This window comes from Antedon mediterranea, chromosome 6 (genome assembly GCF_964355755.1).
Source record: "Antedon mediterranea chromosome 6, ecAntMedi1.1, whole genome shotgun sequence".
Lineage (NCBI taxonomy): Eukaryota > Metazoa > Echinodermata > Crinoidea > Comatulida > Antedonidae > Antedon > Antedon mediterranea.
This window is the reverse complement of record NC_092675.1, coordinates 22254876-22275126: the sequence shown is the minus strand read 5'-3', so window position 1 is coordinate 22275126 and position 20251 is coordinate 22254876. Positions and strand designations below refer to the sequence as shown.

Sequence of the window (20251 nt, the reverse complement as noted above, 5' to 3'; positions counted from 1 at the left end):
TTCGCTAACCTGTTTTTATCATTACAGTACCTCTTTTATCAAGGAAGAGTTAATTTAACTCTTCCCTGGTTTTATGTAATAAATCGTCAATTTCAATGTATAATATCAATTTTTTTTAATTAAAAAAATTAATGGTTTTATATTATGATTGTCTCATTTGCTATTCGATTCTAATCCACATTCCAAAGCAGATAGAGATAGAATAGAATATCCATATTTAAAAAAATATTTGTTAAATTAATTTATAAAGAATTTTTTAAACATTCATATGCCCGGTGTAAGATCATGTATTGTGTATAAATATAACGCAAATAGTTTATGAATATCATTTTGATAATAGGCGAGACTTTGATATAAAATTTAACGAGACAATGTTTTATAGAGGGCGCAATTGTAAAAAAAAAACATGTGTTATAAATGGCGGTCGCGTCCTGAACGTTTGTACGACGACTCACCGGAATTAAAGTAAAGTTGTCCATTTTAAGAATACAATTTAGGGATTTTGAAAGCAACTGAGTATGGTGAAACTTACTCCAGAACTCATAGAGCAATGTGCTCAATATATTAATCCAGTACGGGATCGTGAACTTGATTTGCGGGGTAAGTAATGTTAGGTTTTTAGATGTGGTAGCTAGCTAACTAGGCCTAGGCTGGAGCGCCAATAGGCTCACCATACTGGATTTACCGGCATACTACCCCCCGATCCTGGCCGGTCTAGACTACTGCTCTACTACCTGATCTACAGTAGGTTAGTAGGCAGAACTACTATCTAGATAATGTATGGTAATGGGCATTCCCTGTACTGTATTTATTTAATTTTTAGAAGCTAATAATATTATTTTAAAATCTTTGTAAAACTTCTAAAGAAAATTGACTAGGCCTAGCCTAGTAGGCCTACTTACGTACCGGTCCTAGGCCTAGTCCTAGCTACCGTAGTACTAGGCCTCTAGACTAGGCCCTTACTAGGCTAAATAAAACTGGAGTTGATACACATTATTATTGGGCCTAGCTAGAGCCTAGGGCCTATTTATATAATTATACCAATTATTTTTTTACTTTTGTATTTCAGGTTACAAGATCCCGGTAATTGAAAATCTTGGAGCGACTTTGGTAATTTAATGTTTTACAGTAGTCTAAATAATAATGATTAGCAAAACCAGATTTCAATAATAATAGAAACACAATAAAATGTTATTGTTACAGTTGACAATGTAAATTTGAATATTGTAAATTGAATTTACCTAAACAACACAAGTGAATTTGACCATCACAGTTGACAGTTCGAATAATTCATTGCTTTTGATTGGTCTATTCGTTTTCTCTGATGCTTATGTCCTTGCATTGCATCCTAGTGGGAAACAAGCTTACATTGCACACACTATTAAGTTACAATATACATTTTTTCTGACGTTTGATTAAATAAGGAAAACAAGTGTAAATGTAGCCTTATATTATATACATTTTTTTCTCCCCAGGACCAGTTTGATACAATAGATTTATCAGATAATGATATTCGTAAGGTTGATGGTTTTCCATTGCTGAAGAGACTTAATCACATAATGCTAAACAACAACAGAGTATGGTAGGTGATTTGGTTGTTTTTGTTTTTAATAGTCAAGTCAAACTAATAATAGAATAATTAACCTACATGTTTCAAACAGAGAAAAGAGAGCACTATGAAAAAAGTAATATTCATGAGAAACTAACCACCTTTACTTTAAAGGTGGTAGAACTATGACAAATGTTTTTCATGTATTTTAATGAGTGTTTTTTTATGTAAAGAGAAGAAAAAAGAACACACAAGCATTCTAATATAGTTTAATGTTAATTTCCAATCCAAATATACAGTACTAGAGTCATAATAACAAGAATACTGTGCTTAATTTGTTAACAGTCGCATTGGAGAGAATCTAGAAGAGTCCCTTCCACGATTAGAAAGCTTAATACTTACCAACAACAACATGCAGGAGTTGGTAAGTTTAATGTTTTAATGATTTGCAAGCTATAGTCACATCTCCCTATTTCATTAAATAATGTAAGTCTGTAAGCAAAAATGATCATATGGTATACAATCTTTCCAATTGTGTGGTGTTGTACCAAAGAGGATACTTTAAACCAATCATGTGATACCTTTCTGCATCTACAACAAATTCTTGAATTTGACTGGTAGTAATTGAATCTACTACTAACACGATATGTAATGGCTTACTGCAATTGCTATTTTAAGATAAACAATTTCTGTTGTTTTTTTAAATACTACAAATAAAGCTTTCTTTTTTACAGGGTGATTTAGATCCACTAGCCTCAGTGAAGACTTTGTCAAGCCTTAGGTATGTAATTCAAACATCTTTCATGCCTAACCAAGCACGATTTAATAGTTCTAAGCTAGGGGTCGAGATAGGCAACATAAGGATGGAGATGCAAATTGACAATGTAATCTTTAATTGTGTCTAGCATGCTCATCGTCTATGCAGTAATTGCCTATCAACACCCTATAAACTCAAAGTTACTATAAACACAAATGTGTTAGCAATGTACAAACCCTTGAAATTTATTTACAAATTATCATGAAATATATCATCAAATTACAAAAATTTACTTGAAATTTAGTAATGTTACAGTATTCTTAATTTTCACTTTACTAATATGTTTTTGTTTTGTTAGTTTATTACGGAATCCAGTTACAAGTAAGAGGCACTACAGGCTCTATGTGGTTCATAAACTACCTCAAGTGAAACTATTAGATTTTAGGAAAATCAAACAGAAGGTAAGGCATGATTAAGTTATACACACATCATTTGTAATTGTGTACATTATTACAATCATTAACATTTTAGTTTTTATTTAAATAATGTACTAAATAAAGAATCATAAACTGTCCTGGCTTAAGTTAATAGTTTATTTGGGATACTAGTTATAGCCATATCCATCATATTGGTACAGATTCTAGGCACTTTTTGACCATATGGTGGTGGTAGTGTACACATCTGACTCATGTGAAGAACTCTATCTTTTAGGGTAGGGGGTCATCCCAATGTTTTGGTACATCTTATGTGATGTTCTTTACAGCCAATGACAAGATGATGCATCTTGGATGCATCTACTTCATATTATGCTGTAGGTCTGGGACCCTGGTGTAGTTCTAAAATATATATTTGATCATTTTAATATTTTTACCATGTGAATTACTGAAGACCACAAACCATATTTTTTATAGGAAAGAGAAGCAGCATCGCTGATGTTCAAAGGAAAGAAGGGTCAAACACTCGCCAAAGATTTGGGGAAACGGTCAAAGACGTAAGTTTAATATTAATTAAATACTTTTTGTGGTTTTCTTAAAATATCACTTTTAAAGTGTTACTACTTTACTGTACCTTGCCTTTCTATGCCTCTCTTGTCTAAATAGTTTTTTTTTAAGTACTTTTTATTATATTTGCCCAGTATTGTTTTTAGGCTTGAGACTTATAATTGTCACTTTTCTTGCAGTTTTGTACCTGGTGCAGGTCTACCGACTGAAAAGAGCTCGGGACCATCAGCGGCTGACATCAGTGCCATCAAGGTAGTAACCATTGCTATTGTTTTATATAATATCTGTAGTAAAATGCTAATATATATTAATATTGTATTATTAGTACATTAACTATGTGAACTTTGAATGTAAAATTTTGACAATTTAATAACACACAGATGTTTAATTATTAAACTTAAAATTATGATCTGTGATAGAAAACCTTTAATAAAGTAGTTGTTTAGGTAGATGAATAAAAAGATATAAATTATTGAAATTAGTACTATAAATATGCCGACATGTCCACTAAATGCATTGTTTACTATTGACATAAGAAAAATACAATGTTTCCATGTAAATCTTTTAACACTAGGTAAAAATCTTATAGCACAAAAAAAAAGCAATGCCTATTCTGCTTTTCCTTCCACTCAGAGTAGGAAGTTTTAAATGTACACCTGCTTTGTAAAATATGCTAATTCTGTTAAAAATAATATGAAAGAAAAGGTTGGTTGCATGGATTAGTGGTAGGGAATATAATATGTCTTTGAATTATGATTGTAAGTTGAAACGTGGCAGTGAATATGAAGCGTTCGTTTTGATGAGGAGACAGTAGAAGTGGTAAGTGATTCGTACATCAGGTAAGTAGACAAGCGGTGTTACTAGTGTTATATCGACAGGTAAAATGTAAAACAACGAGAATCGGTCAAAAGCAACTATAACAACAAATATTCAACTGCATGCAACATTGATGATGGTGGAAGTAATGGAGCATAACAAAAACCTGAGTATGCTCACATAACAATAAATTTTATGATAGATTTTGCAATGACCATGATTCTGCCTAGTGTAGAGTAGGTGACAATCATTGGTTGTGAGCATGTGCAGGTGTTTGTCATGCTCTACTGCTTTTTTTTTGGTGCTTACAAAAAGCCCTTATTTTTAACATTAATAAATACTTTTCATACACAAACAACAAAAAAGTCAGGAGTAACTGAACTTCTTCAAACAAATTTTCGGCTACAGTGAGCTAATGTAATTTTTTTTTTGACATTCCAACATAAAAAAAACTTGACTCCTGGATTCACTTCACAAAGTTTTTAATCCTAAAGCATATCATGTATTTTGGATAATAAGATTTTGTGTACAAATGAGTATTATGTAAAAATTATAGCCATAATCAGATTAATATCAATAATTTGAATTATGAAATTTTATGAAGCTGATAAAGAATTGATACTACTCAGGGATAAAAGAGTTCAGGACACTTTTTTTAAATTCAGCATTTAATCTTGTTGTTTATAGGTTGCCATAGCAAATGCTAAGTCACTAGATGAAGTTGAAAGGTTGAAGCAGCTACTTCAGTCAGGCCACATACCAGGCAAGGAAGCAACGTCTAATGGACAAGGTTAGTTTAATATAGAGTTCTGCGGTGTGACGTCACAACGATAGATGGCGCTAGCCAACCAAAAAATGCGTTCAACGCTACGATGTTGATAAACTATATAGATCTGTAGTTCTATCAAATTATGTATCTTAGCTTGATTAAAAAAAATTTAAACTAGTATATAAACAAATATTTAGTTATCTTTTGAAATTTTAGTTTGCTTTCCTTCAGTAAGCCTATTCCAAACCATTGGTGACCTCTGAGTCACTCAGGCAGGTTGAACGCATTTTTTGGTTGGCTAGCAACCATGCAGTGCCACCTACCGTCCACGCAGGCATCCATACACATGGAGTATCAAAATGGCAATGTTTTAAACTACATTTGAACTGCCACAGGGGTTGGGGGATTGGGGGTAACCATACAAGGACATTTATATCCTCTTATGTCAAGTATAAGCTGTGCAATACACTAATAATGTAATTTGCTGTATAGACCACTCTCTGACTGGACTCTCTTGGGCTGAGAATTTCAGAGTGCATTTTTAATAGTTGGGGACATAATACCAATTAACCAATTACAGAACAGAAAGAAAAAGCCGCGGCCAATCAGTGCCCATACAATGTGTTACAATCTGGTTGTATGTGGATTGGAAGTAATTGTAGCAGTTAAATTTTATGCAAATTATTTTCTTTACAGATCGACCGGAAGTAGAAACTGAAGAGGACATGGAAATGTAATCTGTATTCAACAAGGACCATGAAAATAAAATAAACTTCTACAAGAAAAAATGAAGAAATATCTTTTGTATATATTTTTTAATCTTGGACTTGCCTGGCCTTTCTTGATATCATTTCTCATTTATTTATTTATTTATTAGCTTTTTTTTATTGTAAAATTATTATAATGAAAGTGCCGTAAATATACAGAAAATAATGACGACAAGTTTTCAATAATGGTAAGCAAAAATTAGAAGAAAAGATTAAAAACTTGAAAATTTAAATTTTCATTGAAAATGGTGTGTGCGGCACAACCTTTTCGTGTCAAACTTAATAACATACTCAGAAAAGTACAGATACTACACATGATTGATATTGTATTTCTTGGTAAAAAAAAATCTTTTGTTTTTGTATAAATACTAATAAACTAAGTTTTAAAACTAAAAGGTTGTAGAAGCGAATACATTGTGTATGTGATTAGTTTATTTTAAAAAAAGAAAGGAAAATTTATTTTATTGTTTGTTTTATTTTGTCATGTGTTGTAATGGTAGATTAATAGTTTGCATCAATGTTTAAACAATATATGCCAAAATATTGAGGCTTCCTGCAGACGCTACGGTAAATGTTATCTTTGTCCACTAAAGAGAAAGGAAAATAAATTAATATTTGGGACCACCATATTAAAAAGTAACATTTCCCGTCAAAAGAATGAAAAATGGGGACGATCATCTAACCCAAGACCATCAGAAGATCATTTGTGAGAATTATGCCGCGGTTTGGCCTTTATGCGCTATTGCTAGGTAGTACGCACGTATATTGGTTGCGTTCATTATCTGTGCTCTTTATATAATAAAAGGGTCAACATTTTCCAATAACTGATAAACAAGAGAGTTGTGACAACATTTGTCATTCAATGCTGTAGTAGTATTTATTTAGTTTATTAAAGTTTTATAAGTTTACTTTTTCTGTGTAGACAAACACCTATATTTTACAGTGCTGTATTAATTGTTCCACATAACCTAACGCTCCACTGGTCATCTAAGATAATATATTTGGCAATGCAGTGCATGATTCATTACTTCATACGTCTAATTATTGGTACCACTGTGCACATGATCCGTCACTTTGGAGGGTTTAGATTGAAAATGTTGGATGTGTTTCATCTACTGTTATGTACTATATACAGTATATAAAATAACCCACAAAATGGATGAAAACAACATCCCTCTTGATACTTAAAGTAGCACAGGCTGTATACGTTAATGTACCACGTTATTACTTAATTAAGACTTATTAAATTACAGTAATAATAAAAAAATGTTGCGGCTGTCAACAAATATAGAGTTTTCAGAGGGCGACCTTTAAACGTCTATATTCCTACTGTTCGTATATAATATTATAATTCGCTCGAGTTTTAAGTTCATGGGTAAAACAAAAACTATCCTTGTTTAAAAAGCAAGATAGCCATTTGTCCAACGTATAAATAGATAGAATAATCAGTTTCGTGTGTTACGTAGCTTCCAAAACTCTTTCCCACGATGCAATGCCATGTAGGCCCAAGTTTCTCATCGCATGCTTGTTTGATGTTGGCGGCAATGTCTTTCTCCACTTTGCATCGCTTGAAGGCGTCTAATGCTAGTTCGACTGCCGTCTCTTGCATTTCCTCGGTCATGTCAGAGCTTTTGATCACGGCTGTGTTCCTATCGTCATCATTTTGAGATCTTGAGTCTAAAAGAAAAAAAGAAGTAGATTAAGTACTATTATGATCATGATGGGAGTATGTTTCCATCCATACGCGTTTAATCCAAAAAATGACTGGGGTAATAATGTTCAGCGCTTAGAGGTTTCACAACATTAGGCGCTATATAAATCCAGGATATTATTATTATACAAATTCTAGTGTATTTCCCTCCAAAAAGAATTTTAAAACCAACTTTCACTCTAGCTGCTAGGTTGGAAATCACTTGAATGTGAAAAACGCCAACAACCATTTACACCAAACCCTAGATCTACCTCCAAGAATCGTAATAGGCCTACCCCATTTGATTTCCTTATTTTTAGTCGCGTGGACGCGACTCTATAGTTCACTATGTCGGTCGGTCGGTCTGTCTGTCGGTCCGGTATCACTATGCGTTTTAGCACGCGACTTATGGCTGTTTAGTTTATATAGTTTGTATACATATTATTTCAAACATACATACATAATTGTTTTCGTTAAAGACAGTAAATACAAGTTTGAGAATAGGCTGTTTTATTTCAATTATTGATACAGCATTTAATACTAGACCTACCAGATAGTTATTGTCACTTTTAGCAGTCAACCACGGCAATTTTATTCGGAGATAAAATCTCCGTTTTACCATGGAGGTATATTTTTTATACCTCCATGGTTTTACTAATCCCACGGTTAACAATTGTAACCTAATCTCCTCGGCTATATTAGCTATTGTATTTTATGGAATTTGCTTGACAAGCCCACATACTTCAGTTTGTTTAAACAAAAAGATCCTTTTCCAACAGACACCGACCAGTTAAATACAAATTGTACAGTACCGTACAGTATGCACAATTTGTTTAATTTCTCTGCTTTAACCGCCTTTTGACTAACACTTATCAAACCTTACTAAATTTTATATTTTACAGGATACAGTTTTAGAAAAAAAAAAGTAGAAAGATAGCAAAATAGGCTGAACCGATTATTATTATGGTTTACCGAATCAGGCTTTATATGACACACAGATACTTCAGCTATACCGCATCCAATGCTATTTCGAACTATATAGTATTGAAAATACGTAGTCTTAATGAGAAATGGTGTAATTCTTAAAAAAAATATTAGCAATAGCATACCAGAAATGAAGTAAATAACATCGTTAAAATCAACTAACAAAAAGCATTCGAAGTAGGCCTAAACTTACTAAAGTTACTAGACAGTGGCGAAACTGGTCTGAACTGGTGTGTCTTGGAGTCGCTAGAAACGCGAATACTAGGTACATTTGTAGAAGATCCATTAAATCCGGTACTTGTTACCGATGATGTACCATGATCAATTCCGTTAGATGATCGTTGGTTTGACGTAAATCTTTGTTGCGTCTCGATTCGATAACTCCGCGACTCGGTTCGAACGTTGGTACCGCTACTCATTCTGTTAAAGTATCTTCCGTACTTGAGCCTACAGATCGAATTTCCTAAATAGAATGCCTATTCTAGGGCAGTCAACATAGACAGATAAGTCGGCACAAATAATGGGTATTGTCCTGAACAGTGGCCGATTATAAGGTGTTGAAACAGCGTCAACGCACCTTTTTTGACTAATTGTACTCGTCCTCGTTTAATTCTTACAGTTATTGTATCTGGTTACGAACCGTGACAAGGTTTGTTCTATGAGTTGAGAGCATGTGGGTGTAATTTTTATTGTTAGGTGATTTAGGCATTATTCGTTGAAGAATAACTACTTTACAGTAAACACTTATACTTATGATACCACTAACTATCTATATTACCGCTAAATAAAGCACACAAGCATACATCTAGCACCTCTGTAGCACTGTCCTTACACTACATCATTTCTTCAACACCGCTGCTACAACTAGTACAGTACTCACTACGAGTCTTTTAACATCTAGCTACATCTTACACAACAGTACTACTGTTTCTAAAAATGTCTGTACTACCACTACCTAAAGTTTCTAATACTCAGTACCATTGCTTTTAAAACTTATATTAAATGGGCATCACAACTTCTAACACTACTTCTTATAGTACTATATACAACTCCTTTTGAAACTTGTGCTAATACCAATTGCAGCTCGGGAACAGCTACTATCCCTACTTCTCCCACTAGTAAAGTACTACCATGAACCTCAAAATTAGGTCCATGGTACCATCACTGCTTTGGGAACTTATATTAATACCACTGCTTCTAAAACAACTACAACACTAACAACTACCACTATTAGTACTACTACTACTATGCCACTAAGTCTACCCAGTATGCCCCTATAGAAGGTATTCAAACCATATTCTCGGTGGTTATTAAATCAGTTAAGGAAATTCATTTACCGTAATGATGCGACTGGTAGGTGCCAATTGACGAATTCATTTTAATAGTTTGTCGTTTAGTGACTTAAATAAACTTGCAATTAGAACAAACTAAATGGTCCGCAGACGCTATACCACGGTTCAAAGATCTAAAATGTACCTATTTCAGTTTGATATACTTGATCAAACAAAGTGAATAAATAATAAAAAGTATCAAATCTATAATACACGTGGCAGTACTTGATATTGTTATTATTTTCTTAGGCTTACTACGGTTTGACATTGAAAGGTAATCGGGCAACTATTGAGGTTAAGATTTTTGTGAATGTTTAGTGAAGTGTATATTCTGTGCCGATGATGTCACAAAGCTAAATATTGTAGGCCTACTACATTATTTCTACATTTCTAGAAGTTTATTATTATATTTACTTAATTAAACTTAAACCCAGCTCATAATGCATAAGATGCATGTGAAGAACCTCTCTCAGGTTCAACAAGTAGGCCTACAGAAAGTACTTTCTGTAGCCATAATGCCATATTAAAAAAAAAAAACATACGCGAGAGATTACAGTTTCCACCTGATGTTTCCTGATCATTTTCCTGGGTTTTTTTATCTTGAATTTTAATAATGTTGGTCTTCTATTGTCACTTTCACAATCGTTAAACTTAAGGTAAAAAGTGTAACCAAATGGTTAGTCTGGGTTCAAGACCGAATTTTGTCTTATTATTAGTAAAAAGATAAATATTTTTGCACATATGGCGTTCGACATTTTAAACGCCGCTCCACATTTTAAAATTAATTATGTTCTTTCTTCAGATATATTAATAATTTATAGAAAATATGTTGTTACCATGAAAACGTGTAACAAAATAAAAATATGTTGGTTAATCGCAAAAATACACAATCACTATTAATTTTTAATTATAAATCACATCATGCCCATTTTGGTGAGTGTTAGTAATCTGGTTGTATTTCATTGAATAATTGATATTTCTGATAATTTTCAACAGCATTTAAAAGAAGACATGTGTACCTTTCCAACAATGTATTATTTGCCAACAAATATGAATCTACTAATTAAAAAATGGCATTTAAAAAATGGTCAATTTTGAACTGCTGTGTGTGTGACCTTAATTTTCCCATCCGTTTTTGGGTCCAGCAGCTGGGACCTATAGAATTATAGTCGAGTTTACAAATTCCCAAAACTGTCGGCCTTAGAACTATAGCTACCGCGATGATAAAGCCCTTTAATGAGTATGTCTTGGAACATTGCTGGCTAAAGCCGCGGCGCGAAAAAAATAAATAAGAAAGACAATGAATACAGATTTTGGGGCAAGTCTACCCTATGGTATAGGCCTACAGTAATAGTTTTTTATGTGTGACGATATAGAGGGCGCGTTGCCAAAAACAAAAGCTTTTGCCAAGTCAAGTAGGCCGCGCCTGCCTTCGAATAATAATTAGGCAAAGAAAACAAGAAAAACTAATCATTAACACAAAAGAGCTTTATCATTTCCATGATGAGACAGTAGAACGATGCTATTTATATTTTCTTCTTTCACAAAAACAATTAATTAAAGGGTAATTGAAGTGTATCAACACAAAATAATGAACACGATTAGCCGTGAGCGAATATGAGCAATTTACTTACTATAGGCCTATTACTGTTTGCTTTTAAGTAGTGATTTCTCATTAGTATTTATCACCAACTTGATTACATTGTCGCAGATGCGCCAGATTTATAGAAACCCAATTGATCACATAACAGTTGTAGGCCTATGTCATACAGAAGTAATTATGATTTTCTCCTTCACTGTTTGTAACCTGCGCTATGTAAATATTGTTTGATTGTTTTGTGATGTAACGACGTAATTAGTTTTTATGATTAAGAATAACTAATGATGAAGGGAACGATCAACATGCACAGAACCTCTAAAACACTACCATTTATTTGTTTTAAAGTCCCATAATAAACAACAAATTACGGGAAACGATAAAAGATCAATACATTATACTTCTCTAAAACTTGACTGCAGAAGAATCGTAAAATAGTTACTGCAGGAATAACAGAAGCATATTTGAAACTGAAACATTTTGTTACTATACACTTTTTTTGCACATTATGTCTACCGTTTATAGAAGTAAAAAATAGTTAAATTTTCGATTAATAATACTATATTATATTCAGTGAACATTTTGAGTCTGCTTGCTATGTAAATCACACAATAGAACTAAACATTCGTTCGTTGATAATACAGTATTATATAACACCTATATAAATTCCTGTCATTTGATTGGACGAATGTGGGTCACATGGCGTGCAATAGTAGGCCTACGCACTATTCAACGATCGTTAAATAGTACTTTTTGAAACATTTTTGTGTACGAAAAAAAAACGTCTAGATGTTATATAAAACAAATAATGAATGTTTTGTATTCGTGTAATGGTACAAATAATGGCACTTGGTGAATGATGAAAGGTTATATCAACTCGGCTTTGCCTCGTTGATATAACCTTTCATCATTCACCTCGTGCCATTATTTGTACCATTGCACTCATCATAAACATTCATTATTTGTATAATATTTGAGCTTGCTTTCTATGTATATGTCTACCGTTATTATAGAAATAAAAATTATTTAAAGTTCGTTAATACATGTATTTAGCTAACATTTTTGCTTTCTATATTTTGTATGAACACTAACAGTAAATCATAATAGAACTAAACATTTAGTTCGTTGAAATCACAAACCATTCATCATTATTAATCCATCATCAATAGTCCATTTCTCATTATTTCTTCTCGTGCATCTTGCTACTATAATTACCCAGATGTGTCTATCTAATGAAAACTCAATTTGCTTACAAAATACAATATTGTTTTAGATACTCACAGACAATTTGTGACTGACTTTTAGTAATTAGAATCGAATCGGTTGTTTGCATTGGAAGTTGTATCTTTTGTCTTGTCTGAAGCCAATTGGTTTCTTATGAAACAACATTAATTTGGTGATTATTGAGAGTGATTGAATATACTAATTCAAAAAAATAAATATAAAACGAGAATGATAAAATAAAAGGAAGAGGAAGTTAAAATGTAAAAAACAACCCATTATTGCCAGATCAATGAATTACGCTGTAGTATTTTTAATCTAGTATTTTTCTTTCGTTGTTAAAAAAAATATTTTATGATGAAAATAAACGTATTTGAATTAGGCCTACAACCGTAAATTGTACATCTGATAAGCATATCTCTTATATCCATCGATCAAAAATGTTATCATCTTTAGGCTTCTATAATAATTCAACAGATTAAAAAAAATGTCTTATCGCAAGTACAAGGTGTTAAAATATATGGCTAGCCGAAACGTTTTCGATTACTACCATATGACAGCAAAGTTATTAACGGATCTTAATTCCATCTATACAAAGCCTCTTGCCACGTTCGGTAACTCGCCCAAGCAAAGATGTTATCTCACATAGTCCAAAGCGAGCATGTTGCCATGGTGATTTAAATTGATTGGTATTTTCAGGGCACGTTCATCGGTACCCAATCCAAATATTGTGTTTATATATGATCAGAAAACCGATCCATCAAAATGAATTTGACAGTTTTATCATGGTTATCGTTTCCAAATGTTGGGACATTTTTGGTAAATGCGCTTGCTAGATGTTGAGTTGTTGCGTTAATTGCCGTGTTTAATGATTGACAACTGGAACCAAATTCCTAGTGGTGAAGGGTAATGACCATCATATTATACACATGTGTGTAATATTTTATGAAGAACATCATTTACAAATTAAAACATACAACGACGTTATGAGTTATGACATATCTCATAACATAAATGGCCGGGTTTCGAACTTTCGCATAAAAAATAAACCGTTGAAAGGTGTACTGTATAGTAGCGTACAAGTACTTTTGTTTTTTTACGTAATTTTGATGCGCGCAACTCAACATAACATAAATAGGCCTATAGTACAATGGAAATAAAAAGACGTTTTAATCATTTAAAAATTATGGATCTTTGTGTAAAATGTTTTCAATAAACAACTCCATTTTTAAAACGCCAAAGATACTTTTCATGTTGAAAATATTGTACAGTATCTATATCAACGAATTATTAGTAAAATAACGGTAAATTACTTCTATTGTTTATTTTAACGATTTTTTTAACTAAACCAAAATGAAGAAAATACTTCGACAAAAAAAACCCACAAGATTTTTTAAAATCTTTAAAATTTTTAAATTTAAATCTTTTAAATTTTTAGTTTTTAAAAAAACTAAAAATTTAGGCTATAAATTCTAGACATTTAAATATGTTAAGCCATCGTCTGTACAATTCATCTACATTGTGTATTTACGCCTACGCCATTTTGGCTCATTCCGGTTCATTTTACCATTGACTTCTTTACGTTCTTTAGGCTGAATTGGATTTTAATTTTACATTATATTATTATTATTATTATTTTACATTATACCGGTATTACCGTATTTCAAACTATATTTTCTTATTGTTAATCCATCCAAATTTAAGTTTTCTCGACTATCTACTATCTAATAATATAATCTGTATTTCCTTTAGGTCTGAGGCCGTTTATAAAATAAATACATAACATTTTATTATCAACAATATAAGTTTTATACTTCCGCTTTTTCCAAATACGGATAACATTAGGCAACATATCGCCCTCAACAACTTTTTGGTTTTATTAGGTAAAACATGTGGAAATAGGTGGACGATACGCCTGTCCTTGGGGGACAGGTATCCTTCACGTGACGGCGTAATGGATGGCGCAAATGTCCCAGTAACTTTCAGGGAGTCGGAACACTTCAAAAGGAACTGGTAGCGCCATAGTAATTAACTTGTCTGCAATCCCAATTATTCACTGTATTGTATAGAAAAGGTAATGATCAGTCCAGGTGGGATAGATGTAAATTGATTTGAAGTCGCAAATTAATGGCCAGGTATCTAACGTCAGGTGGGCCGACAGACGGATGCCATTTGAGAGAGAACAATTGAAGAATTGATATACAGGTTTGAAGTGGGATTAACCGAGTATGTTAGTCATCCATTCAGGTATTTTGTCTCGAAGGAATTTCGAACCCAGGAATTGTGGTTAGGTGTATTCTGGATTACTTGACCTTTGAATATCTACAGCCCTGGATAGAACACCTTTTTACCTGTATTAATATAATTATAATCGTATTTTTAACAATGTCTACTATTGAATTCCAATCTTACCCTTAAAAGAGACTATAAAATACCCCATTTAAATCAAATGCATCAGCAAAACAATAATGATAATGGTAAACATTACAAGAATAAAGATAAAAAAATTAAACGTTTCTCTATCTCCACAAAAATGAATAATTGAGTAAAAATTATCCAGATATGTGGTAATTTTAATATTATTCTTATTATTCTTTGGATTAAAGATAAACTCAACTCAACTTCTTAAAATGTAAACATAATTTGCTCAACTACTCCGCTACTAGTGCATGTTGAATGCATGGGAATATATCGTGTCAGACGTCACTGTGAAACGCGTTTCACTCAAACATTTATAACTATGACTCTTGTTCGATCTTTGTATTTATGTATGGTACAACTGTATATTTAACTGCAAAAATCAATTTGTAAGGTACAACGACGAGTTATAAACACGTATTTTAATCAATCTAGAAATGTACGGTGTATTTACGTTACAAGACAAATTGATTTAGAGCAATCCAACAATTGTTGTAGAGAGCCTGAGTGGGAAAACGACAAGTTATATCATGCTCTGTATAAATGTTGGTATAGGATAATATAAATAGAATTACTTCCTCTTAAATTAGATTGGACTTTGTCTACTAATTAAGCTCCACAGTACAAACCGTGCTCAAAGTATGGTGTCATTAATATAGCGAGTATTGTTAAAACGTTATTGGCCATCAACGCCTGCCAGCATTGCCATTTAGATCTAGGCCTATATAGTTATTGTTTTGACAGAAGGCCTCTGGATCCTGTTGCACCTCCTTACCTTCCCGTCATAGACCTATAAGCAGTTCATGATATTCTTAGATTTTATGGCAGCTTAAATTCAGCTTAAAAAATGTTTTCTTTTATTGCATGTTTACCTTTTGTTCTTTCAGTAGGTCTATACTTTTTACTTATAGTGATAACAATTCGTTTTTAGTTTTTCATTCAAACTTCCAACGATTTCTAAGGCGATATTCTTATTTTGAATTCTTTCTTGATTCTTTATTCTCCAGAATACTCAAGTATGGAGTGCCACATGGGTAAAAACATATTACGGCAATGATTTGACTGTATCGAGGATTCGTTTCTTTGGCGTAGGCATACACAAATGTTGATAGATGTCCTAACGTAAAACGCTACACTCAAGTAAAATACATGTATAACAAGAAGTGTTGGATGTTTTAATTAAAGATGGCGGTACATAAACAACCTGTTGACATATTACGAGGAAGTGGTCATTTTTAAACTACCTTGTTCAAAATGACTTCGCATGTTTTCTGATGGTTTTATGTAAGTTAAACTGGATGTGTAGATTGTGTGGCATTTTTCTGTCATCGGCCAATTCAGGCGTACATCTGTATAAAGTGAGGCCACTAAAGATAATACGATGCTACTGATTAATTCCTTCCTGGGTTCGTATGATGCCCCATAAAACTGGGATTCTAACCTTTAAATATTTCTATTTTTGTTTTGTTAAGTGTCTTTCACACCTTACCATGCGTGTTAGTTAATTTCTCCCAATTTGTTCGTTTATTCGACCGTTACATACAAGGTCTGTACGATTCTAGAAAAAAACAAAAAAAACAAAACAATGCAATCACTTTCATATTATGTTGGGTAATATTAGCTCTATACTTCTCTTCACTATAAGTTCATGTACACACAATTTCAGACTTTCTTAATCTTCGTCTGATCGTATTTAGCCTACACAAGTATTTTTCTTATTTAAATACAACAATGTCTGTTATCAAACAGATTAACACAAATTTAGAAATGCTATTTATTCTAAATTGAGTAGGCCTACAAAGGCTCTTACTAAGTTTTCGTACTGAAATGACTGGGAGCCTTTCTCTCCATCTAGTTTCTGCTGATTCTAGCTCGTTTTGTTTGCTCATGATCTACCACCGCGTTCGATATGTATATGGATATTTATTATTATATAACTACACTTTGTTTTATCTTAATACACGGTATACTACTACTATTCTCAGTCATTGCCTCTATAAATTAAATTAAATTATACATTTGATCATAACCACACTGATAAATATTCACAGTATCATGTAATGCATCCGCATTGTGATGCTTTATAAAAACTTTCCGCGCCCTCTACGTTTTGAAAAGTTTTCATTTCGTCTGAGCTGTGTGGATTTTGTTTAGTTTTTACCGCAAATGATGAACCGCAAATAATAGATCAACCGCCGCTGTCCATTAAGCGCCGCATCAAAGTTGATTTATTTTCGGTAATAATTAGGGCCGCGGCGGGTATAAAGATATATTATTCTTTATTGTGTTTTCTATAGCTAGAAAGGTGTGATATTAGGGATAAACATACATTACATTACCTGGAAGAATCTGAGTGTACACTTAAACAAAGACAGATTTTTTAGTTGGTAAAATGATCCACCACAAAATGTCGCTGTAGAGAGTAGACATATGGTAGAAAAGTGAGTGAACAGAGAAATAATCATATCTCATAAGCACTGGTTGTGTATAATTACACAGTCGTGGTGCGTGTTCCAATTATTTTACAATGTTATATCGTGATTTTAGTAATTGTATTTTGAAATTTTATCAATAATTTATTTAAATTATTTGAAAGTTCGATGAACTGATTTTATCATCCATTATGAACAGTATATATCCACCATTTATAACACCAGGTTTTATGATATGTTATTTTATAGGTCTCTTAAAATGTGTGTTTAATGTGTTTGTTTTGCGGGTCCGTTTGTGATCTCATTTAGCAATAGTTGCTATCATAAAATCATCAATTGTGAAAATCGAAGAACAAAATTGCTTACGAAAAGTCTCCAGTACAAATTAATTTTTGAACCATACAAAATGGCCGCCTATACAAAACTGTCAAAGTGTTACTAAAATATTATAGTTCAATAATATCCACTGACATTTGAACTTCGACCTGTAGACCTACCTAATTTATTATAGACTATATTGACTCACATTAGCCAACAGTTAAAACAAATACATTGTGTTAATACAAGAAGTAACGAAACTGAATAAAATGGATGCATAGGGCCTATACTTTTTTTAATGGTTACCGTATAATTCGTTTTATCCTACATGAGTGAATTACTTACGTAATAGGCCTTGCAAAACAGTTGCAGAATGATTGGTGATTATTGTTGTTTCAGTATTCATAATAATGACCAAACGTGGTAAATAAGTAATATTTTAAACCAATACAAAATGGACATCTCAAACAAGAACATAACGAAATTACCGCAATAAACCAGTATTTACCTAAGTCCTGTCGCGGAGCTGTTCAAAGCTAAAACAAGACAAATCAACGCGGCAGATGATACTCAAAGTGCTATTACGTAGCAAATTATTCGCTCTATTTATAAGTTATTATTTAAAACAAATGCAAATCGAGTAAGTTCAAACAAGTTCTGTTTGTCAATGTCAATAAAAGGCGTTGTTATGGAACGCTATGAGAGTGATAAAAATAGTCGACAGACAAACTTTATATAATCTTATGGCACTTGTCATTAACTATGTGCAAGGCAATTCTCTATAAAAACAATTTTTATAACATCCAATTATACTTGCGAAAAACCGTTTTATTGCACTGAGAGTATGATGATGATAAATTAATATTGGTATGGTGGAGTCATTGAACGTAAATATTACACATATTTTTTCACTGTGATTGTTTTTGGTATGCACAGTTAAGAGAGTCGAGATTGCAGAGGTTTATATCTCACTTAATTTATTATTATATGCCCACTAATCAAAGACATTTCATCACATGTAAACAATGTTGTTATTTGTAAGTGAATGTGTAAATCATGCACTTGATCATCGAACCAAATCTCATAATTTTACGACGATTGAAACATACCACCACGAAGTGATAATGTTGCATTTAGGCCTATAATAACTCTTTGTTTTGTTTGTTATTTTTTTTAAACATTCATTTTCACATATTTCTATAATTTAATACGACGTACTAATGCAATTGAACTTTATTTTTTTTAGCTTATGTTTTTTTTTTACAATTTTTAGAATCATGAATGAAATAAACCTGACACACAACTGGTCACTTATTCTGGATCCGACCCCTTCCGTACCTGCTATCATCTCAACGGAAACTAAAGCACCTCGAAGTACGTTGCTTCAAATAATCCGAGTATTAAAAAAAAATAGGCCTAATTTAAATCTTTACATGCGATTTTTACAACATTTTTAAAACAATAAGGCATTGGCATGGTTAGTTAGAAATACTATGGTAAGTGTTACTACGGACAAGCAATCATCCACAACCTACTGTAGATGTAGGCCTAATCGGTTTCTTATTCTAGTTTTGATCTTTACATTATTTTAGTTGTCTGATAAAGAAGATCTGATGTTCATGTTGATATCATAACTAGACAAAATGTAAATCATTTTAGTTGTTATATACAGCAGTGGCAACCTTTATAATTTGTGATGAATATTTTGGACATGTAAGTCACCGTATATAGGTAATAGGCTATATGCATCACAAGCGTGACTCCATGTATGAAATACCAAGCCATGTAATACTGTTACTCAATTTCTTATCGCCAAAAAAATCATGAATTTTGCTGCGTGTTTTCTTAACTATTTTAAATCACTAGTGAGCAAATTTTAGGTTTTATTTAATTATCATACACGAATAACTTTATTTCGATTAGCATTAGAATGAATAAGCAATTCCCATTGACAGGAAATAATTCGACAGCTAGTAAAAGAAAATTATCCTTACAAAACTGTCATATTCAATGCCAATACTTATAGGAAGTAGGCCTATATATATATTTATAACGAACCTATTAAAACCGTCCCATATTTGGTGTAGTAGGCCTACATGATTTAGTTGCTCACTACACTATTACTAGGCCTAAACACTAAATATAAAGCCATTTCATCAGGCAAAACAATATGATGTTTGGAGAATGTGCAAACCCTATCAAGCCTCTCCATTAACTTGAAAAAATAAACCAAATATATGCCTTTAACCATTTTTACATTATTTCGTTCGTCCGACATTTCTTTCTTTATCAAGAATATTATAATAATTAGTTATAGGCCTATTTGATTGTAGGCCTACTGTATACGCACGCACGCACACACACACTGAAATGTTAGGACTCCTATACACACATTTTCAAACTAATTTTTAACGTATTAATTTGATAACTGTTTCCGATATATTAAATGTATGCTTACATCTGTTACTGTTAGGACACAGCATTTCATTTGTTGAGCAGGTAAAAGAAGATCACACCCTTCCCTGGTAGTTGAGTAGGCCTACAGTATACCCTACCGTACATTTTGCTTCCCTGGTAGTTGAGTAGGCCTACAGACCATAC

The 20251-nt window shown here is 32.5% G+C and overlaps 2 protein-coding genes across 2 annotated transcripts; one reads left to right on the top strand and one right to left on the bottom strand.

Moving 5' to 3' along the window:
* Positions 1-416: 416 nt before the first annotated feature.
* LOC140051037 (U2 small nuclear ribonucleoprotein A'-like) lies at positions 417-6567 on the top strand. Its single transcript, XM_072096107.1, has 10 exons — positions 417-600; positions 1070-1110; positions 1476-1582; positions 1895-1973; positions 2284-2330; positions 2665-2767; positions 3218-3297; positions 3487-3559; positions 4811-4913; positions 5589-6567. The coding sequence occupies exons 1-10, from the start codon at positions 519-521 to the stop codon at positions 5627-5629; spliced, it is 756 nt and encodes a 251-aa protein (XP_071952208.1). The 5' UTR covers positions 417-518; the 3' UTR covers positions 5630-6567.
* Positions 6519-8984, bottom strand: LOC140051038 (uncharacterized). The gene is made up of 2 exons (XM_072096108.1): positions 8527-8984; positions 6519-7336 (listed from the first exon to the last, which is right to left on the bottom strand). The coding sequence occupies exons 1-2, from the start codon at positions 8750-8752 to the stop codon at positions 7047-7049; spliced, it is 516 nt and encodes a 171-aa protein (XP_071952209.1). The 5' UTR covers positions 8753-8984; the 3' UTR covers positions 6519-7046.
* Positions 8985-20251: the final 11267 nt, after the last annotated feature.